At 51.5% G+C, this 24,549-nt stretch overlaps 1 protein-coding gene across 3 annotated transcripts in view; it reads right to left on the bottom strand.

The window, feature by feature from the left end:
• Positions 1-24,549, bottom strand: part of COL27A1 (collagen type XXVII alpha 1 chain) — a 256,258-nt gene that overhangs the window by 29,910 nt on the left and 201,799 nt on the right. For all 3 annotated transcript variants that reach the window (XM_038374879.2, XM_038374877.2, XM_043498970.1), the window contains 14 exons: positions 19,841-19,894; positions 18,068-18,112; positions 16,379-16,432; positions 14,663-14,716; positions 13,423-13,476; positions 12,627-12,680; positions 11,752-11,805; positions 11,422-11,466; positions 7,752-7,796; positions 6,916-7,023; positions 3,973-4,026; positions 3,001-3,054; positions 2,134-2,187; positions 926-1,033 (listed from right to left, as the gene is read on the bottom strand). In XM_038374879.2, coding sequence (XP_038230807.1) covers positions 926-1,033; positions 2,134-2,187; positions 3,001-3,054; positions 3,973-4,026; positions 6,916-7,023; positions 7,752-7,796; positions 11,422-11,466; positions 11,752-11,805; positions 12,627-12,680; positions 13,423-13,476; positions 14,663-14,716; positions 16,379-16,432; positions 18,068-18,112; positions 19,841-19,894 — 837 coding nt within the window. The remainder of the gene's footprint in view (positions 1-925; positions 1,034-2,133; positions 2,188-3,000; positions 3,055-3,972; positions 4,027-6,915; positions 7,024-7,751; positions 7,797-11,421; positions 11,467-11,751; positions 11,806-12,626; positions 12,681-13,422; positions 13,477-14,662; positions 14,717-16,378; positions 16,433-18,067; positions 18,113-19,840; positions 19,895-24,549) is intronic.

Here is a 24,549-nt window from a genome sequence, read left to right as displayed (position 1 = left end):
CACTCCAAAGCAAGCAGGAGATGGGAGCAGAGGGGGCTTACATGGCCTTGGCCCCTCACGGGCAAGTGGAGAGGGTTGCTATATGGGGAAGTTCAGAAAGCCAAGGACAAATTCCAAATACCCATCACCAGGTATAGTTGGCCCCAAATTTTCCATTTTAAATGGAAAATTGGGGTTTCAATATGAGAATTTTCACAAAAAGTGTCAAATTTCCTTAAAAAAAAATAAAATTAGAGTTTTGGTTGGAAAACTGAAAATCAAATTTTCTTTTGGCTGAACTCCTACCCCCACCCCACCCCCTCCTATTTTCAGCCAAAATGATTTTTCAGAAAAAGTTTCTGGTGAGAAATCAAAATTGCCAAAAGAAAGGAAAAAAAATTCCAATCAAGCTCTCTCTGACGTTCATTTAACCTTAAATGGATGAGCCCTGTTCCTAGTGCCACGCCCAGACATTATTTGTACTGCCACCCATCGCGGTAGGATCTGAGCAGCTTCCATTTAAAATCAATGGCAGTAGCAAAGTTCCTAGTGAACTTCATGACGTCTCTAGCTCTTCTTCCTTTCCTGGGTCAAAACTCTGCTTGCTACCATTGCAAGTAACATCCTGTCCCGAGAGGAGCAGGAAATATAAATAGGGAAAATAAGCTGGTGGAGATGGCCAGTGCTGGTCCCCAGCTGAAGATCAGAGAGCGCTACTCCCTATGTGGCCATGCCACCCTCTCCCCGCACTCTGACAAGACCGCCCCAAGCCCATCTCAGAGCCCTCAGTTAATAATCCAGCCATCCAAATAATTCCTCCCTGGTTGCTCAACCTCACTCCCCACTCGCGGATCACAATGATCACAACTACAGCCTTCTCTAGTGGGTTACAGTGACATGGCTACTATGGTGATGGGCCACCTGTCAGAGAATGCCGGAAGTGTACCTCTTCTCCTAGTTCCCCAGGTGTCCCGGGGTCTCCTTTCGGCCCTTCCTTTCCTGGCTCCCCAGAGCCTCCATTGACACCTGGAGCCCCAGGGATTCCTGCTTCTCCCTGGAAAAGAGGAAGATGACAAGTATTATCCAGCTGACCTTACTAGCTGTGTTCTGGGTATCTGTTGATTGTCAATATAAATCATTAATGCCTCAGCAAGCAGATGGATCCTGACATCTGGATGCAGGGGGTAAGGCTGGTGGGTTTCCAATCCAGCAGACACTTGCTATAATTTGTAACAAAAAAGAGAGGAAAATTCCCAAGAAGAGTAACTTGCACATGCAGACTAGGGTTTCCTGAAGGATGATGGTCCTCCCCTGAACCACAATGAGAGAACAAGAAGGCTAACTGCTGAGGTGGCCTGGGGAACAGTGATTCCAGAGAACAGTGATTATTTACTAGGCACAATACTGTAAATAAATGATAACAAAGCAAAACTACAGCCGCCGGAGGCTGGTGGTGTCTTCTGTTGACTGCCATGGATGGAACACACTCTCCCCAGGCAACTGCACTGAAGGAGTTAGGTGCCCAACTCACACTGGAAAAAAAAATCTATGAGAACTGGGCACCTAACTCCTTTAGACGCTTCTGAAAATCTTGTCCGTGGGCACTGATGGTAATGACGGATGAACCGCAAACACTGGAAGGCTTGGCTGTTTATTCCAAACCCGAAAAGCATGCCAACTGGCCTCAGAAAGCCCGAGTGCTCATGTTTTCTGGTAGAGCTGCCAGTGCCGCTCTGTATGCACGGTGGAAAACCTGTAAGTAAAACTCACTGGTGTGTTTTCATTGTGCAAGCAGAGCACGGCATGAAAAGGGAACTAAGTGAGGGCTCTTTCATTTGCAACAGCCTAAGCAGCGGTCAGTAACATGGGTAAGGATAATTTTTTAAAAAATGCCTGAATATTAATTGTAGGTTAAGGCCTCCCTTTAAGTTCCAGTTTCTGCATGCTCTAGAACCACAGATACAGAATGAGCATCAAAGCGTGCATCTGTGCACAGGGATTCCTGCAGCTACATGTGCCAGGGCAACTTGGGTTCCAAAGCACCGGGGGGAATTTTCTCCAGGCTTTTGCCCACAAATCCAGGTCAGGAATTAGCATTGCCTCAAGGATTTCAACTTCCTAAACCAGGTTTTAGAACTCCTCTTAAGTACTGACCTGCTCCCCTTTGGACCCAGGCTGACCCTCCACTCCAGGGAGTCCCGGGGAGCCCTACAAAGGGAAAAATAGATCAGCTCAAATGTTTTAAGAGTTTATGTACCCTATGGTAGCGTACACTGAATAGCAACACACCTGCGACTCAGTGCTGCTAGAACAAGAGCAGGGCTTCGTGGTGGGCAATCTTGGAAGTCGCCCAGTAGATGAAAACCTAGAGAGGACACCCAGGGGAGTTACAGCTGAATATCCCCAATTGGCCTTCTTTTGGACAGGTTGCCAAGGTGATGGAAGCCATCTTGTATGACACACTAGGGACTGAAATGGGGACCTCCAGAGCCAAAAGCTTGAGCTAAACAGCCACAGCTGCCCAGCTAGGGCTGTTACAGACTCTGAATGGGACCTGTAACACACACAACACCAGATTACACCAAATCCTGCCTTGCAGACGTATTATTTGGCTGAAGACCTGCCCTAAGGCAGCACTAATACTTAATTCTGATAACTACGATGACAAAGTCTTGACTCTCACAGCTTTCCTTTGGAACAAGCAGCCCTCAAACTCTACTACTCCCACCAGCTGGAAGCCAAGGGGAAATGGAAAAGTCCAGAGAGAGGGACATTAAAAAGGGGACAGAGGACATGATTTCCTGACCTATTTACCAGTGTTGCCTGGTGGATTGAGCACAGGACTGGGACTCAGAAGACCTGGGTTCTAGTCCCAGCTCTGCTACTGGCCTGCTGGGTGACCTTGGGCAAGTCACTGCACTGATCTGTGCCTCAGTTTCCCTCTTCATAAAACACTGATAATGATCATTTGAGATCTAAGGATGAAAAGTGCTATAGAAGAACTAGGCATTACCACCCTACCTGCTCTCCATTCAGGCCTCTGATGCCAGCTTCTCCCGGCTCTCCCACTTCACCCTAAAGAAACAAGACATTCAACAGAGCAACTAATCTTAGTGAGGGGTTTGCACCGAAGAGTCTCCATCCTTCAAGCTTTTGAACGGTCTGGACTTAGTATCACCAAGCTGTGACATCTGAGCACAGATGTGCTGGGAGAGTTTGCAGGGTTTTACTCCCCATTGTAGCAGATGTTCCTACCTACAATTTCTCCATGTTAGTATTCGGACCCCCTCCCCAAATAATGTGGTGAGGAGGGGTTGGGGTGTGTACATTAGTGCATCCCAGTCTGGGCAGGTATCCCCCATTAAGAAGAAGGAATAGCACTCATCTGGGGCATAATCAGGGCTGCTGGAGGCAAGCAAGGCTCAGGAGATCTGGACTCAGAAGTGATGGGGGTTGAGATGCAATTCTTGAGAGGAAGGCAGAGGAGCGAGCTCCCAGGTGGGAGAGCTCCTGGTCCAGGTGAACTCATTGCACATGGATACGTCAATGAAAAGCAAAAGGGTAAAGTTATCTGTTACCAGAGTGAGGCTGCTGAGGGGGCACTGGAAGGTGTGTAGGTGCTATAGCTCAACCTCCTCCTGTCCCCCTAATGCTCTCACTTTACCCTTTGGGCACAATGCAGTGTTCTCCCTAAGTGGGGATTCCAGCTCCTGCCCCACAAAGACGACTGCAATCTGTTTGCCATGGGGAGAACAATTCTGTGGAGATGCACTGTGTCTTGTTCCCCATACACTGCGTCTTGTTCCCCAACCCCCTGCAAGGATTTGAACTACAAGCGCGTATGTGTGTGGGGGTATGGATTTGTCTCTCCTCTCGGCACGCATCCGTCATTAATGAACTCAGACTCTGTGCAGGCAGCGGTGCTGAATCTGTAACACTGCATCCCATGCAACTGCACACATGTGGAACCATGTGCACCTTTCACCTCCTTACCTTCTCTCCTTTCTCCCCCAAAGGCCCTTCAGGCCCAGCTGGCCCTTCCTGGCCCTGTAAGAGCATGAATTGAATTAGCAATCATGTCCTAATCTGGAGAGTCCTTGCCAATCCCCGCCATTGCACACAGGAGTGGCGATAGAACACGCTGTGCACCACGCAGCCCGGTGGCCAACAGAATGAGCCAGTCTTCAGCTTCTGATTAAGGGCTCGTGTATCACCATTGAGTGCTCTCTCACTAGATCCTGGTGCTCATACCTCTGGCAAGCTCACACTTCCTGGCACAATCCACTGGGAAAACATCACTGCGACACCCGTCACACCCAGTAACCCAGACTGAAAGAACAAGGTAGGCTGACAAAGGAGGTGAACATCAAGCTATGGGATCTGTGGGTACACGGAGTCCCTGATGGACTAAGTTGCCTGCCTATCCCAGAAATGCCTATTACAGACCCCCCAGTGATGAGCTGCCAAAATCTTAACCAGTTCCCTCCTCACCCCACGAGGGAGTCGTGGCCCGCTCCTGCCCCCTGGGACTCCTGCCCCACCCCTGGCCCCCAGGACTCCTGCCCCATCCAACCCCCTGCATTCCTTGATGCTCCCACCCTGGGACTCCTGCCCCATCCACCCCCCTCCCCTGACTGCCTCCAGAACCAGGCAGGAGGGTCTCGTGGGCCACTGTAGTGGGTGCCCATCCCACCCCTAAGAGCCAGAGGGACCTGCTGGGGGGTGAGGTGGGGAGTCCCGGCGGTGCTTACCTGGGACAGCTCCCAGGAAGCATCTGGCAGGTCCCTCTGGCTCCTAGGAGCAGGGTAGCGTAGCTGGGGGGGAGCAGCAGCCCCACACTGATCTCATCAAAAGTGGCACCTTAGGCACTGACTCCAGGGGTACTCCGGGGCTGGAGCACCCAAGGGGAAAATTAAGTGGGTGCAGAGCACCCACCGGCACCTTCCGGCCCCAGCTCATCTCTGCTCCGCCTCCACCTCCTCCCCTGAACCACCCTGCTCTGCTTCTCCGCGCCCCCCCACCCCCGGCTTCTCACAAATCAGCTGTTTGGCGGGAAGCTGGGGAGGGCTGGGAAGCAGGCGGTGGCTTCGCCCTCAGGTCCAGGGAGGTGGAGGCGAGCTGGGGCGGGGAGCGGTTCCCCTGCGCGCCCCCCCGGGTTACCTGCTGCGGTGTGGGTGGCCCTCCTCAAACCCCCCCCCCCGCCCAACTCACCTCTGCCTCCCTGAGCCTGAGCGGGAAGCCGCCACCTGCTTCTCAGCCCGCCCCAGCTTCCCCCGCAAACAGCTGATTCACGGGAAACCGGGGCTGGGGGTGGAGAAGCAGAGCAGGACGGTGCGTTCAGGGGAGGAGGCGGAGCGGGGGCAGGCTGGGGCCAGGCGCAGGGCAAGGAGCTGCCAGTGGGGGCTCTGCACCCACCAAATTTTCCCCGTGGGTGCTCCAGCCCCGGCGCACCCACGGAGTCGGTGCCTAAGGCGACACTTTTGGCCAATTGTTAAATTTAGAGGCCCTTTTAGAATCGGTTGACCCTCGTGGGACAACCGGTTTAAAAGGGCCTCTAAATTTAACAATTGGCTGCAGCTCACCACTGCAGACCCCTCCCTATGCCTAAAAGTTGAAAATCTGGGCCCTCTACAAAGAGCTGGAGGAGGTTCCACAGCACGGGCACTCTTCTATGACTGTGAGCTAAGAGGTGCCTCAGGGGAGCCTCCTGCTGCTGCCACAGGCTACCAGAGACACAAGCAGCGAATACAAGGCAAGGTGCTGGGTTACAGGGATACTCTCTGCCCATCCTGCATGCACAGTGGAGTGTAAGGGAGGCAGAGACTGTTGCATGCCAATGGCAGAGAGTAAGCCTGTCTTGGGGAGCTGAAGTTATTTTGCCCAAGATTTTCAAGAGTGACTAGTTATTTGGGGGGGGATGCAACTTGAGACCCCGAAGAGGGCCTGTTTCTCAGACAGAGCCAAGTACCTGGAAGTCAGGCCCTCCTTCGAGAGTGCTCAAAAGTTGGTCTCCCCAATCTGTCACCATTTTTGAACATTTTATCTTTTAACCTTGCACCTTGTGCCCCACCCGAGATGTGAACCATTGTTTCCATTAATGCGATGTTCAAAAACAGTGGGGTGTGACCCACCAGTGTGTTGTGAGAAGGACCGAGTGGGGGTCGGCTGTCACTGCCCACATCACTCCCCACCGTGTGTGCCCCAGAAGTGCTCTCCCCCGTCCGCTCACTTCCACTGGGCTGGGGCAGCAGGCAGTGGCATGGGGAGCAGCCAGAACCAGCAAGTGGCCAGTCAGCCTGGGAGTGACTGCGGCCCAGCCCCGGGAAGAGAGGGGCAGCAGGTTGGGGAGAGAGAGCCAAGCAGGGAGCTTGGGGTCTGAGGGCTCCTGCACTTTAAATAGCATTCCACAGCCCTGCATGACACCTCCTAGCAAGTGGTAGTTCTCATTCTCTCTCAATGGTGGGTCCCCCAAAAAGACTAAATGCACTTGGTGGGTCACCTCAGTAAATTTTCAGAACCACTGCACTGATGTCCCTTGGCATGCCCAGATGGAGAGGACGGGGGAAGAGTGTTGGTGCAAATACCATCAAACCTGGATTTTATTAGGGCCTTGGGGGCTATCCCAAATCTTTGTCTCATAAGAGATTCAGTGCTGCAGAGCTTAGGAATGGAAATGCAGGTTACATGTCTGATCTTTGGGTAACTGCAGGGTGGGGTAAGGTACTTGGCATTCGGCAGATCTGTAGCCATGCCATATGTAACTAAGACAATAAAGCTGTGGAGCAGCAGAAGAGGAGATCTCCTTCAGCAGTTTAGCTTTGATCACATCTACCAGCTCATGAAGCACGTCTCTAATCCCGCTTATAAGTGGAGTGGCAACTGATGGTGTCATTCTCACCTTGCACATCAGTCAAAGAAATCAGAATCTGTACTTACTGGGTATCCAGCTAGTCCTGCAGCCCCACTAAGTCCAGCAGGCCCCTTCTCTCCTGGCACACCAGGCTTACCGCGGATGCCGTCTGGCCCTTGAATGCCTGGAGGCCCCTGTGCAAAGGAAAGAACGGTTATGCATCCCATCTATGCATGTAGATGGGAAGAGCTACTCTATGAATCACACACACATCAGGAGGCGTTTGAGTTCCAATAGTCAGCTACTTCGCCGAAGAGCTGAGAAGGTGCGGAGTGAAATGATTTAAAAAAAAAATCACTCGTATGGTTTATAAACTGCACTATCAGAGCCCCCAGAAGTATTTATAACGTAGCTCACAAAGGTGTATTCGCCGAATACCTAATCGTGGGAATCCATCTCCACTCCTCCCCCCTTTTTGCAAAAAAAAAAAAAAAAAAAAAAAAGTTTTAAAGTTAGATCTTTTGCTGTGATCAAGGATGCTGGAAAGACAAAACTTGTAGAATGCATCACCCAGACTCCCTCTGCAGAATAAATACAGACTGACCATAAGCCAGGCAGCTTTGCCTCACATTATGATCCAGTGCACCTTACCCTGAGCTGGAGGGGTCCCTTTTGTGGGTGTGAGGGTGGTGAAGTCTGAATACCCATTCTGGCACCAGGTGGCGTGGGACACATGCTCACTGACAGCTGGACTGAGATCACCAAATCATTTTACATAGGGCAGCGCTCAGCCAAAAGATGGGAACAAATCAGTTTCTGGAGGGATGTGGATGTGCATCTTTCCAGCTCCATCAGTGTCACATGATCGGAGACCAGAAGGGTGGTAACTGCATTAGCACACAGCTATCGATCTTCTACTTACCAGCAGTCCCGGAAGCCCTCTAGGACCTGGGTCTCCCAGTCTCCCCTGAAACAAAGAGGTCATACACTGCTTAATAGTAGAAGGTGAGATGCTCCCACCTAGGTGCAGAGACCACCTGTCTCAAAGAGGGGGAATGCACTCAGCTTTTCCATAATGCAAACAGAACACACAGAGTTTACTTCAGGTGGGGCCCCTGCAGCCACCAACATAATGTCTCCAACAAGCACAGAGCCTTTGATAAGTGCCACATCCCAGGGGCCTATGTTTGCAAAGAGACGAGGGTATCTATTCACTTGTTAACGCTACATAACTCAAAACTACTGTTTCTCGTCTAGTCTCTACACGTTCTTCTACTTCGCTCATCACTGTAGTATCTCAGCACCTTGCAGCAGTGCATTAAGTAACGTGACTACACACTGGTCATATGTCCGTGGTTCTCTCATTTTCTCCCCAGGGGAGACAGGTGTGCACTGAAGTGTCTTGCTGGATCTGGAAAATCAGGAGCAGGGAACATGTGCTTATGCTTTGCTCTCATGGGATTGAACTAAAATAACCCCACAGAATCCCTGCCTGCAGTTCATGTGTTGCAGGGCAATTGTAACCAAGGAGGGAGAGAAAAGCACTGGCTCAGGCCAAACCGAACAAAGGACACAGGATGGAAATGTCTGTAACGTTATTGCTGAAAAATATACTCAGTATATTGAGGGTACACCGCAACTTTGACCTGCAGTATTTGAAATGGATGTCAGTGTGTGTTAACTGTCTTCATTACTCCTCTCCCAACCTGCAAACCTTCTTAGGTGCAGCAAGTGATCAGAACGTGTTCAGATGAATAGCTGAAACAGGGAGCAGCTGCATTCTGCTGCGCAGCACGGCCTCCATTTACAGATTATAAAGGATTTTGAACAGTAAAATCTAATTTAAAGACGGTTTCTCACCATGTGAATTCAATCAACCAGAAAACCACATTCTAGCACTTGCACTCTGCAGAGGTGAGACTGGAACTGAAGGCCTCAAAGATCCCAATTCCATACCTTTTCCTTTAGACTCCAAGGTAGCTGGAGAGGGAGTCTGTTACACATACCCCAGTGCCTATTTTTGTGATGCAGTGGAACAGGGAGCCTGAATCAACCAAAATGCACAATGTCCCACAATCTCCGGCAGCCTTGAGAGGTCTGGCTGCCCAGAGGCCATATGAGCTTTGACCAAAGTGGTCATACTTGGGTGCTTAAAGTTGAGAGCACAAACTCCAGAGGGCTGATTCAAAGCCATGGGGGTAAGTGGGCATTAGTGGTCAATATTGAGAAGCTAAGGCCACAATTAGAGTCATGTGGCTGGCGTACTGCAGAGTACAGTACCTCTTCCTGCCTCAGGTGGGATTTGAGGTGCAGGAGACCTCCAGGGGGTTGAAAATTTTTTTGACCAAAAGATTTTCATCGGAAAATATGGTTTCATCAAAACCAAAACTGTTTGCGGGAAGGCACCGGGTTTGACAGAACTTCAGTCGAGGAAGGTTTCTGAGGTCCAGGATGCAAGAGCTGGTCAAAATGAGAACGTGAGAGTGAGAGAGCCTGCTCCAAACTTACAATACCCTGCTTAGGTCACTCGCCTGGGATGTGGGAGACCTAGGCTCTAGTCCCTGCTCCAAATCAGGTACTGGCAGGTCTTCCACATCCCAGGTGAGTGCCCTCACTACGGTGCTATGGCTACCCTGGGGTATCCCTTGCATTGTTTATTCATCAAAAAACTTCTGAAGGTCTCAGTCCCTTATGTGGAATGGGAGAAGTGTCCAATTCCTGGACAGTATTCATAGGATGGGAAAATCATTTCCTGCTCAGCTCTAAGGATACCTGGCTGCCCCCAGCTGGCCCTGCAGCATGAGAGCTGCAGGCAGAAGAGGGAGGAGGCACAAAGCAGGGGACAAGGATTCTGTGGGGGCTATTTCAGTTCAGCCCCACATGGGCAAAATGTAGGGGGGTCTGCACGGGCTCCTTGCTGCCTCCGCTCCTCATTTTCCAGACACAGCGACAAGTGGAGGAGAAAAGGTGGAATTTGGATCCTGTGCATGGGCTCTCTGAGCTGGAAGCAGGGGGTATGTGTGTGTATTACATACGGGCACAGGGGGTCATGCGGAGCCGGGAGTGCAGGGCAGATGCGGGCCCAGAGCGGAGGAGAGGTTACGTAGTAAGACAAATGGTTCTCAGACTCGGGGGGGGGGGGCGCTGTCTGAGCTGGGTTGGGTTGGGGGGAGCTGAACAGCCTGGAGGAGGTTTTGAGTTGGGAAAGAGGTGGGATGAATGAAGGGAGAATGGAGTCACTTGACGAAAGAGGGAGGGTGTGATGGGTAGTTTGGAGGAGGAGGAGAAGTTGGGACTGGTGTAAAGGGGACACAGAGGGATGGGTAATTTTCTCCCATCCTGCCCTTTACGATAAAGTTCTTCTGTACAGGGGAAAGGGAAGGGGAGTATCTTTTTCCTCTCAATTCCCCCCGCCAAAAATCTCTCTTACCCCCCTGCAGCAAAATGTTTCCCTGCAAGTCCCCCTAGCCCCGCATTCCAGTTTTTCCATTTGGAAACTATGATGCACCTGCACTGGAGCTGGGGGAGAGGGGAGCTGAGCAGTGTGTTCCCTGCAGCCCTACTGCCTATTTGGGGGTACCAGCTCCATGGCAAACCCACCCCCGTCCCCATGGCACTACGCCTGTCTTGCCAGCCTGCCCCGATCCCACCCCACCCCTGTCAACCCAGGTGACCGTACTGGCGCTGCCCCCATCCTCAGGAAGTTCACATAATGCGACACCAGCCAATCAGGTTAGCAGATGTGACAGCCAATTCCCCTTCCAAAGGGAGATATGAATCTAGCACTGAGCTGACACAGCTAAAGTGCTGACACATTAATTGGAACTAATTACCTGGGCTCAGGTATTTCTGTCACAGCGATGGCCTCTACATGGAGCAGGAAAAAACCGGGAAGGGGGAGGGCAGCTTCGGAAATTCCAGGGGCATTGCCTTCTCTTTGTTATTGCCCCCGGGGCTCTTGAGCACCAGCTGTTACCTGGGGAGGAGTTGCGAGCCAGCTCCTATTTGGGGTCTGCTCAGCCACTGGTAGCTGCTCCTTCGCAGATGTGCCCTAGAAGTCATTACACTGGGCCTGTCGTGAGGGGTGGACCCATTCCGCAATCAAGGTGGGAGGCCCCCCGTTATCTCTTTTATTGTACCAAAGTCTCTGATGCTGACACAGCCTCTCATCCCCATAGGACTCCTTTGCTCCACCTGGCTGGGCTGGGATCCAGCCCCACGAGGCACATCTGAACAGATGGAGACAGCTCTAACAAGTGCGCCCCTTGCCGCTTTCCACAGCTGGGGTGTCCTAGCAGTGGCACAGTAACCCTGGAAAACCACAGAGGGGCAAACCCAGCTCCCACCCTCCTCCTGACTGGCCTGACCACACAGGAGGGCAGGTCTGGGTGTGTAGGGCTGTTCCGGCCTCCAACACTGAGATGTGAGAGCCCTGCGCAAGGACAGCAAAGTCATGGCCTCGTTGGGGGCCCTGTCCGTGCCCTGATCTTTCACACCTGTATTAAATGAGCTGGCAAAACTGTCCTAATCCTTGCAGTGCCTGGGGCATCTTGCCACATGTAAAGAGAGAGGAAAGACACAATGGGACATACCTGTGGACCAGGGGGACCTTTCCCACCAGGTGGGCCAGGGGGAGCCTGTGTGAGGAGAGAGAGACAGAGATCAGAGCCTGAATATTTCACCTCCCTTTTGCCGAGCGCTCATTGCACATAGGCCGGTTGATTGAGAGGCTTTTTCACCTTCTCACCACAGAGGCTCAAGCTAACCACTTCGACAACCAGCATGCCTGCACCAGACTTCATTTAACCGCTGGGCACGGAAATCACTTCAGACCTATCAGTGCCCACAGAAAACAGATCAGCCCTGGAGTTCTGGGGTGTGCTACAGGCCAGTTCTACTGAGAGGCAGGGAACAATACTCACTTTGGGACCGGCTTTTCCTGGAAATCCTGGTGGGCCCCGCACTCCAGGCTCTCCCTGAAAGAAGGAGCAGAAAGAAGTTTGTTAATGTTTGTTCTGCTGAAGAACCTCTTGGGTGCAGCAGCAGCCAGCTCTCAGTGAAGACTGGTGACTAAGGTTGGGAAGGTTAAGGAGAGCTGGTCAGAAAATAGGGGTGAGGGGGAAGCCTACACAAATGTCCCGACCAGTTCTAGAGGCGAGTGCTACTGACGTGTTGGTGGAGACAGGAAGTTGGAGTTTGGGAAACGATTGTAGGGTAATTTCTCAGACATGAATACCAATAAGTGTGCCCAACTGATTCGAGATAGGCCAGAGTCAACACCCCAAACACCCACAAAGTTTGATCTGGCATCCAGCCTTTTTAACAGGTCCTTATAATAAGCCAAACCCAGACACTGGAAATGCAAACTCCTAAATTTCAAGGAAGTTTGGAACCTAACAACTCAGGCCTATCTCTGTTAGTAACATGGAGTAACGAACAGATGTAGCAGGATTTCACTGTGTTCATATTGCTCCCACCCTAAATGTCTGTTCTACAACCATTTCCCCTCTGAAATCAAAACCACCACCGCTTTCTTTTAAATCCAACTTTGGTCTGTCAGGAAATGAATGTGGAGGAGGGTGGGGGAAGGAGCATAAGCAGCACAAGAGATACCAGAGATACTGGAAGAACAGTACAGTCGGACCCTGCAGAGGCTAATCCTACACCCTGTTCCTAGCACTGGAAGTAGATCGTTTTCTCCAGTCACTGCCCCAATAAACGGCAAAGAAAAACCTCTTTGTAGGTCATCCCAGAGTTCCCAACAATCTTCATCTCTGTAGCTCTTTCACGGTCCTACCTTTTCACCCATGGGTCCTGGCTTTCCTCTGTCACCAACAGGTCCTGGGTAGCCCTGGGACAGATAAAGCCATTGATACTGATCAGTTAAGGCTGACACACTGTATTCTCTCTCAGTGAGAGGGATGAAATGGAGGAAGCTAACAGCCTATGGATGGCGGTGCTCATGTTCGAGATGTGGCACCAGACATCCAGAAGAGGTGATGGTCATCACACAGGTTAAGGTTTCACACACCTCCCTCTGTTTATTTGGCTTTTTCTCAAATTAACCGCCTTACCTTAAACCAACCTTAACGGTCTCTTACAAATGAGGGTCTTGTGGCCCTCCAGCTGCTTTGGCTAGCAGTGCCATGCCTAGCTGGCTACCCGTCAGACATTTAACCCTGCCCCCTTCCCACTGGATTAGGAGAATCTCATGAGAGCACTGAAAATGGTCACTCAAAAACTAGACCACACCCCTCCTGCCGCCAGAATGGGATGTGCTAGTCCTGAGTAACATTCTGCTTATTCAAATAGCACACGGCTGGGGTGAAGAGGGGCTCAGCAGGGCGACAGTGCCCATTCAGCTTATTTATTTAGCCAATTTAGCCAATGGTGCACAGCTGGGCTGGGCCTGTAATTCTGTAAAAGCCCCTTACACTGAACGTCAGAGGTGCCAGGTTCCTCTGTGCCTCCCTTCCGGGCAGCTATTTTTTCCAAGCTCACCCTCTCTCTGCCTCTGCCCCATATGTTCTCAAACAGCTGCCTGCTTGTTGCTAGGCCTCATTTTGCACTGGGAACAGACGGGTATCACTTACATACATCCCGACAGGTCCTTGCAGTCCTTCCAAGCCAAGTTTACCAGGCAGCCCCTGCCAGGAAAGAAATAAAAATGTAACAAATGCAGCAAGACTGGCTTCAATACAGGCAACCAGTTCTGGTGCCAACATCAGCATAGAAAGAGCAGTAAAAGATGACCAAGAACTAGGGTGCATAGACCTCAGCAGCTAAAAGCTCATCCAAGCAGACATTGTCCTTTATGGGTCTAATCCTAAAAGATGCTGAGCACTTGCAACTCCTGTTGGCTTCAGTGAGGACTGTGGATGTTCGGAGTCGGGCTCCAAAATGACAAGTTATAGAGTTGTACCAATATCTGATTCTTTGGTTTGGCCACTACACTCCACCCCCCAACAATTGTTTTGGGTTGAACAAAGCGTTTCATTTAACGTGAGGGGTTTTTAACCATTTCTGTTTCTTTCTTGAATTTAATAGCATTGATGTTAAACTCGAAACAGCTGGTTTTGATTTTTTTTCTGACTGAAACAATTTGGTGAGTTTGACATGGATTCGCGCAGTGTTTTGGTCGACCCAACTCTGCATCTTTCCTCCAAAAAAAAAAAAAAAGTTGTCCAAAACCTGCCACCCAGCTCCAGTGTTCAGCCAGGTGCAATGTTGGGCTGTCTGGGGAAACCAAGGCTAGCAACACAGACTGCTTCACTTGCTGCATATGGTGGCAAAGGATCAGTGTTGCAGATGGGAAGGGGAAAACGGCAGAGCTTCTTCTCTCTGCAGAGAGCCAAGACAGGTAATTCAAGAGGCCACATGGCCTGAGGCAGCTGGGACACAGGGCACTGTGCCCATGCATATTGGGAGATAAAAGAAAATACATAAAGGTAAATTTAGAGGCCCTTTTACAACCGGTTGTCCCTCATGGGGCCTGAGCTGAACTGTGGAGATATCCAGCTAATATGTAATGAGCCCTTTTCCCCTGAAGTCTGGACAACATGTCTAATGTTTCAGTGTGTCATTGAAAAGCACGCTTCTGTAGCTATCCACTTCGTGAAGCAGTTCAAAATAAGGGACCCACCCAGCCTCACACTGATCTCTCTGTGGCACCGTGGTGCCTCTGAAGAGATGCTACCACAGAGCCGATCCCAGAGGAACATTCCAAAACACCAACTAAGTGAAGCCTTTTGTCATTAAGACCAGGCTACATGAAATGGCTCCATGGAGTTCCATCACCCCACACACATACACCATCTCATTAGTGGCTCTTACCTTTGGCCCTGGTGAACCTGGGTCTCCATCTGGTCCTGGTTTTCCTGGAGGGGCCTTAAAATAACATTTGGAGAGAGGTGTCATTAACGGAGTCACCTTATAAGGCAATTTCAGGCCTTGGCACTCATTGCTCACTTAGCTGAGCATGGCAATCTAGTTAATATTTGATTGTGATGCATTAACTCTGCCTCTGTGGATAGTTGCTGCAGCTCCTGTCTGGCTATGTTCAGTAGCCCTTGATCACCAGTAGCCCAAAGCTGGCACTGCAGAGAGACTGGACCTGGCACGCTGGGTGGTACTCACAGGGCACTGTCTTCATTATACCTGGTGCCCTGCGCAGCAGTATAGCAGATAATGGATTCTCTGGGGATGGTGCAAGATAGTCACCTTATTGACTGAGGAAGTAAGTAGATCTGGGTGCCTTTGGGCCCTGGCAGCTGTATATGGATATTCTGTGCATTCATGTGTGTGCACTGTCCTGGATGGACTCTGAAGCCTGCTCAGGCGCACGTGATCATGACACCCCTAGTGGTTACATCATCTGGGGGCCACAAGACCAAGTGCTACTTCACAATGCAACTGTTCTACGGCTTACTGCCAGCTCTCTGTTACAGGCTGCTCCAGCAGCAGGTCCCATGTTATTTACTCTCTGGCATAGCACTGCTAAATGGGCACTGTCTCTGGATTTCCATTAGACTTTTCTATCTGCAGGCACCTAAGGGAGGTTTGTACAGACTCACTATAGATGCGTTTTCATCATAGAAGTTCAGTGATCAGATTCCCCAAACCAGCCTTATTTACTGTATGTAAGCCCAGGGAGTAACATAACCATTGCACACCACCCATGAAAAAACATTAAGGAAAGAGAAGCGCCTCCTTCCTGAGGTGTCTCTCGGGCAGCTTTCTTCTCCTCTCCATTTAAGGCATGAGCCAACACCCACTTCTGCCAATTGGGGCTTTTCATGGATTTTAGCAGGTATTGGGTCAAGCCCTTTAAGAGTACTCTGTAGGAGCGGTTCCCAATCCGTGGCACACATACCCCTACAGAGGGTATGAGAGACATCTCTCGCGGGTAAGCAGGAGAAACTGCATAAAGATGGATTTATTAATTATTTTATTTATTGCATTTTCATAATAGACTACTCAGACGAAGCTTTAAAACTCTGGGAGTTTGTTATATGAAATACAGTAGTTACTTTACTTCTGGGTGTAGCAGGGTGTAGCAGTGAGAACACAGACACACAGAGATGCTGAGGTACAGAGCCCAGATTCAGTTACTTGGCAACTGTCCAGTCTAACTGAGCCCAGAACTTAGCCAGGGTTTTGTTTTGTTTTCCCCCCAGTTGTATATGTCACACGATAACTATATCTGTACGCAACAGTGAAATATGGGCAGATGACTAAAGACAGGTAGTGTTAAGAAAAGAACACAGAGTATCAGTGATGAGAAGGGTAGGGGTACGCAGGCAGCTGTAGATGTGGAAGGGGGCACACAATAAGAAAAAATTGGGAACCTCTGCTTAACGGGGTTGGATCCTCCCACCTGTTCCTAGTGAGAGAACAACAACATATTGATGATGGCTGGTAAGGGAATTCAGCCCCTATCTACCATTCACCCCCCTCCCAGGGTACACAGAAAAGCAGCTGACTTTCTGCCTTAGTGCTGGGAAGACTAACGCAACAGACAAACTACCGTAGAATGAAGATGCTCCTTACTATTGGTCCAGGAGGTCCATTATGCCCTCTGTCACCTGGTAAGCCACCAGCACCCTGGAGAGAACAGCAAAAGATCAAAACACAGGTGCTGAAAGTTGGAGGGAAGTGTTACTGGTAAGGGAGACACACAGGGTTATGGCCTGCCAAAGAGGGGTGCAGCCTGCCACAGGACCAATGCTGGTGCTCCTGGTAAGCTGTATGTGCTCATAGCCACATGCTTTCCTGGAACAGTCTTCTATAATACTTGGCTCTTGTGTGTCTGTGGATTGGTCACCAATGAAAGTTCATTAAAAAAAATTAGCCTGGAACAGAGCATTCCAGTAAGGTTGGAACAGAACACTTCCGCCTTCGCAGCACGGAACGTTTCCATTTCAAAACGACTTTAGTTTCATTTGTAAAAAAAAAAAAAAAATTGTGTATTATATAATTTCAAGTTCAAAAAGTCAAATTTGGAACAAAAACTTTGTGATTTTTATCCAAATGAAAATTTTTGATCAATCTGAAGCAAACTGGTTTTTGAAATTTCATTTTGTGGGATTTTTTAAAATTTTTTTGGGGGTCTTTGTTCCATTTTGAATCAGAAAAAGAAATTTCAAAACGGCAGAATTTCCCACAAAATGGAAAATCTGATTCCCGCCCAGCTCTAGCTGCTGGCTCCAATTGGTCCCATCTCAGGTCTGTTTTTGATAACCCAACGGCACCAAATGTGTCTTAGAAATAGCCACACCTTTTTTCTGAAAGGGGCAACTTTTGCAGCCTCTCCTCCCTTGCTCATCTCTGCACAGATAAGCAGGTGGGGACTGCACATTACTTGGCAACAGAAATCCTCATTCTACCTCCTGCCATCCAAAGAAAGAGATGCACCCATTACAATGCACTCCAAGGGCCTCTCTCAGGCAGTGTCCGGAAAGAAGTGTTTTTGAGGTGACTGGTAGCAGTTCACCTGCATTTCAGAGAGCTGGACAGGGTCAGGTGGGGAGAGGGGGTTAAGAAAGCGAAAGCAGCTATAAGGCAGCACCTGAGGCTGAAGGGTGCTGTTGTATCTCAGCCCTAAGAGGGGAGGCTTGTGATACGTCAGCTCTCAAGCATTCTAGGTTAAATCTTGTACCACTGAACTGGGTTGTTATTAGCTGACAATCGAACATGGAAAGTTTGTGTTGGAAGGTAATAAGACCCCACAGCAGGTTTGCTTGCAGTAGGATTTTGTCAACATTAACAAGGGTGTTGCAGGGTCTTAAGTGACAAACCCCTATCTCTAATCAAAACCCTTGATCTGAATACAGGGCAGGACCCTCTTTACACTCAGAGGTCACACCCAGGAAGGCAAGGCTGACTGATTAGTTGAACCAAGGCTGGACTTAATCTTTTCTCAGGGAGCCACTATCATTAGGGAACTAGCCTAGGACTTGATAGACTCAAGTTCAATTCCTTGCTCTGCCACAGACTTTGGGTGTGATCTTGGGTAAGTCACTTAGTCTTTTGGTGCCCGAGTTTCCCATCTGTGCAATGGAGATAATAGCCCTGCTCTGCCTCACAGGGGTGTGTGAGGATAAGTACATTAAAGATTGTGAAGCACTTTGAGATCTACGGACAAACACCTGCATACAAGAGCTAGGTATTATTGTCATGCTGATGTGGCTCGAAGGACTGGAAGAATTTAAAAACAAACATACAAGGAAGTCTACTCACAGCTGGTCCCTTTCTGCCCGGGCTCCCCATGGCACCTGATGCACCCTGCAGGATAAGTTAGACAGATAAGACCAAGAGAGATCACAAACCTTCCCCCACCTCCTGCCCAGCACTGTATTCTATGAACATGGATTTGCACATAAGCTCAGCTTTCCCTGTAAGGGAAGTGCTCTAGTGATACAAGCTGGAATCACGTGTAAACCTGACAGCTCATTCCTATTAAAGGTTAGACCAGAATAGGGTTGCCAGGCGTCCAGCTTTCAACCAGAATGCTGGATCAAAAAGCACCGATGACCGGGCCGTTAATAGTCCGGTCGGTAGTGCAGCGGGGCTAAGGCAGGCTCCTTGTCTGCCTTGGCTCTGTGCAACTCCCTGGAAGTAGCCAGCATGCCCAGCCCCTAGGCCCAGGGGTGATCAGGAAAGCTCGGCATACTGCCCCTCCCCCGGCTTCGCAGCTCCCATTGGCTGGGAACTGCAGCCAATGGGAGCGGCAGGGGCGTCGTCTCCAGGCATGGAGCTGCCTGGCTGCACCTCCATCTAGCCGCTTCTGGGAGCGTTGCAGAGCCAGGGTAAGCAAGGAGCCTGCCTTAGCCCTGCTGCACCACTGACCGGGAGCAGCCTGAGGTAAGCGCTGCTCGGCTGGAGCCCGCACCATGAACCCCTTGCCCCAGCTCGGAACCTCCTCCTGCACCCTAACTCCCTCCCAGAGCCCGCACCACCACTTGCACCCCCAACCCTTGGCCCCAGCCCAGAGCCCCCTGCTGCTCCCCAAACCCCTCATCCCCAGCCCCACCCCAGAGCCCACACCCCCATCTGGATCCCTCACCCCCTCCTGCCCCAGCCCAGAGCCCCCCCCACATCCTGAACCCCTCATTTCTGGCCCCGCCCCAGAGCCTGCACCCCCAGCTGGAGCCCTCACCCCCTCCCAAACCCCAACCCTCTGCCCCAGACTAGTGAAAGTGAGTGTTGGGGGAGAGCAAGCGATGGAGGGAGGGGGGCTGGAGTGAGTTGGGGGAAGGGCCTTGGAGAAAGGTGGAGCCTCGGGACAGGGGGCCGGGTCTCGGGGTGGGGGTAGGGCAAGGGTGTTCTGTTTTGTGCAATTAGAAAGTTGGCAACCCTAGATCAGAAGCAAGGAGTTTCGGGATCTCATCCTAGCTCTTAATAAATGTCTGTTCCCAGCACATCACTATGCAGTTTGGTTCTATGCAGCGCCTCTGCGTGAAGGGCTCAGGACTGAAACAACAGGGTCCAGTGTGCTAGGAGTGAGGGTTGAGGGTCATTGGCAGAGCTATTTCTGGGCACAGAACTGGCATTTCTATGAAAACACAGAGGGTGGAGTGAGCTGCGGGTGACAGAAATGAATGGGCAGAGCTGGGGAGAGAACAGAAATACTGGAGAGGAGCTGGAGGTTTGGTGCAAGTGGGGAATGAGGAGCATGAATCATGCCAGCCCCAAGCCTGTGCTGTAAAACCCTCACTGCCATACAAAGATGGGCCTAGACTACAAAGTTTGGATCCAGCTCCGAAAGTCCCCAAGCCTGAGGGAGTTTGGTTCTGTGGTTCGGTTCGGATTGATCTCCCTGCTTTTAGGGGTACGTTTATAAGAGACTTACCAAATTTATCAGAGACAAACCAACACTGGAACCAACGAATATCGGAGTTAACATAAAATGCAGTAATACAGCAGCTTTCACCTGCAGCCCTGGCCCCTATAGCCAGCATGGCAATTACAACATAATGAAGAATATTTAAGTATATAGTATAGAATGGGAACCTGTGTACCAGGCTTTCCTTCTGGGCCTGCTATTCCAGGAATGCCTCGTAAGCCCTGTAAAGGAGATTTTTACCTTGGATAAGCATATGAATTAAAATAGGTGCTCAGATTTTAAATGCTGAAAATATAGACGGCAAAAGAAGCTTTTAAAGGACACCGTTATGTGCGACTATATAAGCAAAGTAAACACAAATATTTTCATAAGAGCAATTTAAACAAATGGGAAAAAAACGGTTACTTATCTTCTCGTAACTGTTGTTCTTCAAGATGCGTTGTTCATGTCCATTCCACATTAGGTGTGCGCACATTGCGTGCATAAGCATCAGAAACTTTTTCCCTTAGCGGCTCCCGTTGGGGCCCCTTGACTGGCGTCACTGCGCCGTGCATAAATACCCCTGCTGCCTGACCCCCTCTGTTTCCTTCTTGCTGGCGACTCCAACAGAGGGGTAGGAGGGTGGGTGATGGAATGGACGTGAACAACACATCTTGAAGAACAACAGTTACAAGAAGGTAAGTAAACGTTTTTTCTTCGAGTGCTTGTTCACGTCCATTCCACATTAGGTGAATCACAAGCTTACCTCTGGAGGAGGGTAGGAATCATGGAACAACTGATTGGAGGACCGCTCTGCCAACTGCTGCATCCTCTTTGACCTGCTGATTGACCGCCTAGTGGGTCGTGAAGGTGTGCACCGAGGACCAGGTGGCTGCTCTGCAGATCTCCTGGATCAGGACCTATGCTAGGAAATCAGTGGAAGTCGCTTGCGCCCTGGTCAAGTGGGCCATGACCACCGGGGCCGGAACACCTGCGAGCTCATAGCACTCCTGGATGTAGCTTGTTATCCAAGACGAGATGCGCTGCGTCGACACCAGGAGGCCTTTCATCCTCTCGGCTACGGCCATGAACAGCTGCGCAGATTTACGAAAGGGTTTGGTGCGCTCCAAATAGAACGCCAGCACTCGACAGACATCCAGGGTGTGTAGGCTGCGGTGACTCGGGTCCGTATGGGGTTCTGGAAAAAACACCGGCAGACAAATGTCCTGGCCCAAATGGAATTGCGAGACCACCTTAGGGAGGAACTTGGGGTGCGATCGGAGCTGCACTTTATCCTTGTGAAACACTGTATATGGTGGCTCAGAGGTGAGAGCCCTCAGCTCGGACACCCTACTGGCTGAGGTAATAGCCACTAGAAATGCCACCTTCCAGGAAAGGTGGAGGAGGGAGCAGGTAGTGAGGGGCTCAAAAGGGGGCCCCATGAGTTTAGAGAGGACCAAGTTAAGGTTCCAAGGAGGGACTGGGGGGCGTGAGTACGGAAACATCCTCTCCAATCCTTTAAGGAACCTTCCCACCATTGGGTGGGAAAACACCGAGCCCCCTGAAAACCCCGGATGGAAGGTGGAGTTGGCCGCCAGGTGCACTCCAAGTGAGGATGGGGCCAGCCCCTGCTGCTTGAGGTGCAGGAGATACTTGAGAATGGCTTGCCCCGGGGCCTGGCACAGCTGCACTTGCCGGGGCCCACACCAACAGGAGAACCTTTTCCACTTGGCCATATAGGTAGCCCTGGTAGAAGGTTTCCTACTGCCAAGCAATATCTGCTGCACAGGAAGGGAGCACTGGCTCTCCAAGGCGTTTAGCCACAGAGCTTCCATGCCGTCAAGTGTAGTGATTGTGGGTCGGGGTGGAGAAGCCACCCACTGTCCTGTGTGATGAGGTCCCAGTGTAGGGGCAGGACTACTGGGGACTCCACCGACAGCTCTAGGAGTGTTGTGTACCAGTGCTGGCGGGGCCATGCCGGGGTGATGAGGACCACTGCCGCCCTGTCCCTGCGTACCTTGAGCAGGATCTTGTGTACCAAGGGGAGCGGGGGAAACGCATAAAACGAGCCCCCTTCCTACGGGATCGCAAACGTGTCTGCGACTGAGCCCAGGCTGTGGCCCTGGAATGAGCAGAACCGTGAGCACTGGACATTGTCCCTGGTGGCAAACAGGTCTACTCGGGAAACCCCAACCCGTGGAAGAGCGAAAGTACGACATCCGCTCTGAGCATCCACTTGTGCATGCGATATGACCTGCTGAGGTATTTCGCCACTCTTTTCGCATCCCTGGGAGATCGAATCGAGATCACTTTGGATTGACCCATCAGGAGCCAATTGTCGAGGTGCTCCGTAAGAAGAAATTCTCTGCCTCCGTAAGTAGGCCGCCACCGCCGCCATGCACTTCATGAACACCCGCAATTGTTCAGGCCGCTGCATCTGCTGAATCCAAGGAGACCTGGAGAGAGGTCTTAGCCGCTGTCTTGCCCTCATCCACCAGGGCCGTAAACTCCTATTGGGAACCTTGGAAGTTGTCCTTAAACTTCCCCACCGCTGCCCAGGAGTTAAAATTATGCCTGTTGAGGATGGCCTGCTGGTTCGCAATCCTCAACTGAAGGCCCCCTGATGAGTACACCTTTCTGTCAAAAAGGTCCAGGCGTTTTGCCTCCTTGGCCTTAGGTGCCGGGGCCTGTTGACCATGGCGCTCCTTTTCGTTCACCACCAAGACCACCAGGGAGCACGGACTTGGGTGGCAAAATAGAAATTTGTAGCCCTTTCATGGAGCGAAGTACTTGCGCTCCACACCCTTGGCTGTTGGAGCACTGGGGGCCGGGGTCTGCCATATAGTCTTATAATTTGATTGGATGGTCTTAATGAGTGGGAGCGCTATTCTAGATGGACCTTCGGGGCTCAAAATGTCCACCATGGGGTCCTCCTGCTCAACCGTCTCCTCGGCCTGCAGCCCAAAGTTCTGGGCGACCCTACGCAGTAGCTCCTGGTGGGCTCTGTGGTCTATGGGCAGAGGGCCGGACACCGCTGTTCCCGCCACCGTGTCATCCGGGGATGACAAGGAGGTTAGCAGCTGCTCAGCCCCCTCAGGCTGGTCCTCCTGCTCCCCTTCTCCCGTGGGAGGGGGCTCCATCTTGGACCGGGGTGGGAGACCTCGGGGCGACACTCGACTCGGTGCTGATCTCTCCGGTTTACCCTGGGGGGATGCTGGAGGCCTGGGTACTGTGGCTTCCAGCGTTGTCGGTGCGGGGACCGGGACCCCGCTCGCCCTGGTGCTGTTGATAGCCCAAGGAGTCCAGAAGGGCCAATGACCTGGCGGCCCCCGTTGGGGGTGCCACGCTGTCTGAGGGTCCTTGCTGTCCGGAGCATGGTGCGAGTGACTGTACGGCTGGAGTTGGCGCCGGACTGCAGCGACGCCGACCGCGAAGGTGCCGATGATCTGTGCTGGCGGGAGGTCGACGAGCAGCTCCTAGCGGAACGGGAGCGAGACCGGTACCGATATCCCCAGGACCGGCGCCTGCAGGAGTCCCCCGGCAAGGGCCACCTCGACTCTTCCCAGTGCCAGGGTCTAATCGGTGCCGGGGATGTGCCTTGTCCATGACTTCCTCGCGCCAATCAACTCCCAATACCACAACTTCCTTCTGAGCTGCAGGTAACAGAGTCTGCAGATGCGGAGCTCAACCGGGACCAACTCCGGGAGCGGTGCCAGGACGGTGTCCTTGAACGGCACATCATTGCCAGCTTACCCCTCGACGGCACCCGTGGCATGGGTGCCGGAGGATTCTCCCTGTATGGGAAGGGGCTCGTCGCCGACAGCTCAATGAGGTCCTTTGGCACCTCAGTGGATCAGCCCTCCACGCCTGGCACCTTTAAGTCCTCGAGCCCATTGTCCGCACTGAGCTCACTTAGGCCTGGGCTCAGTGGGACTAGTGGTGCTGGAGCTGCCGGTGCCGGTACAGCGGCCTTTCCACTTTTATTGGCGCTTGGGGCCTTGGAAGGCGCCGGACTCCTATGCGGGGAATGTCCACGTCTTCCTTTTGGCTGCGCCGTGGGCCGCACCGGGGAGGACGAGTGTTGCCAGGGCCTAGTCTGGTGCCGTGGGGCCGACAGCTTTCAGTGTTTAGCTGGTCCCGGGTCTCCCGTCGGCTCCGGGGCACTATGCACCAAGGAAGCTGGAGCCAGCGTCGGGCGCTTTGGGCCCGGTGGCTGTAATGCGGCTTCCATCAACAACTGCTTTAAACAAAAGTCGCTTTCTTTCTTTGTTCTTGGCTTGAACGCCTTGCAATTCTTGCACAGCTCACTTTGATGTTCTTTCCCCAGGCAATGTAGACACGAGCCGTGGGGATCACTAACTGGCATAGGCTTGCGGCACGTGGCACAAGCCTTAAACCCGTGGGCCTGCGGCATGCCCCGCAGCCCGGGGCAGGTGCTGGAAGCCTCCAAGCACCTAATCATTTAAGTGTCCACAACAAAGTGTATGCTAACTAACTGATAACTATCTATAAGAGAAAGGCTAAGGGACTGCTCTCATACGAGAGAGAGAGAGAGAGAGAGAGAGAGGTTGTTCTAACACTGTCACAGAGGGTAAGAAGGAACCGGAGGGGGTCAGGCGACAGGGGAATATATGCACGGCACAGTGGTGCCAGTCAGGGGGCCCTGCACCTAAGGGAAAAAGTTTCCGATGCTCGTGCACGCAACGCGCGCACACCTAATGTGGAATGGACATGAACAAGCACTCGAAGAAGAATAGTAGGCTCTTGCATATGTACATTCGTTTGCTATGTGAGCGCTAAACTCTACCTACCGGGACAACCGTGATTAATGCAAACACATCTGTCTCTACTGTTATCTTGTCCTGTACCCACCTCATGCTGTCTGACTGTTTATTCA

This window comes from Dermochelys coriacea, chromosome 16, assembly GCF_009764565.3.
Source record: "Dermochelys coriacea isolate rDerCor1 chromosome 16, rDerCor1.pri.v4, whole genome shotgun sequence".
In the NCBI taxonomy this organism is placed as follows: Eukaryota; Metazoa; Chordata; order Testudines; family Dermochelyidae; genus Dermochelys; species Dermochelys coriacea.
Note: the sequence above shows the minus strand (reverse complement) of the source record. Positions and strands in the feature narration are given on the sequence as shown.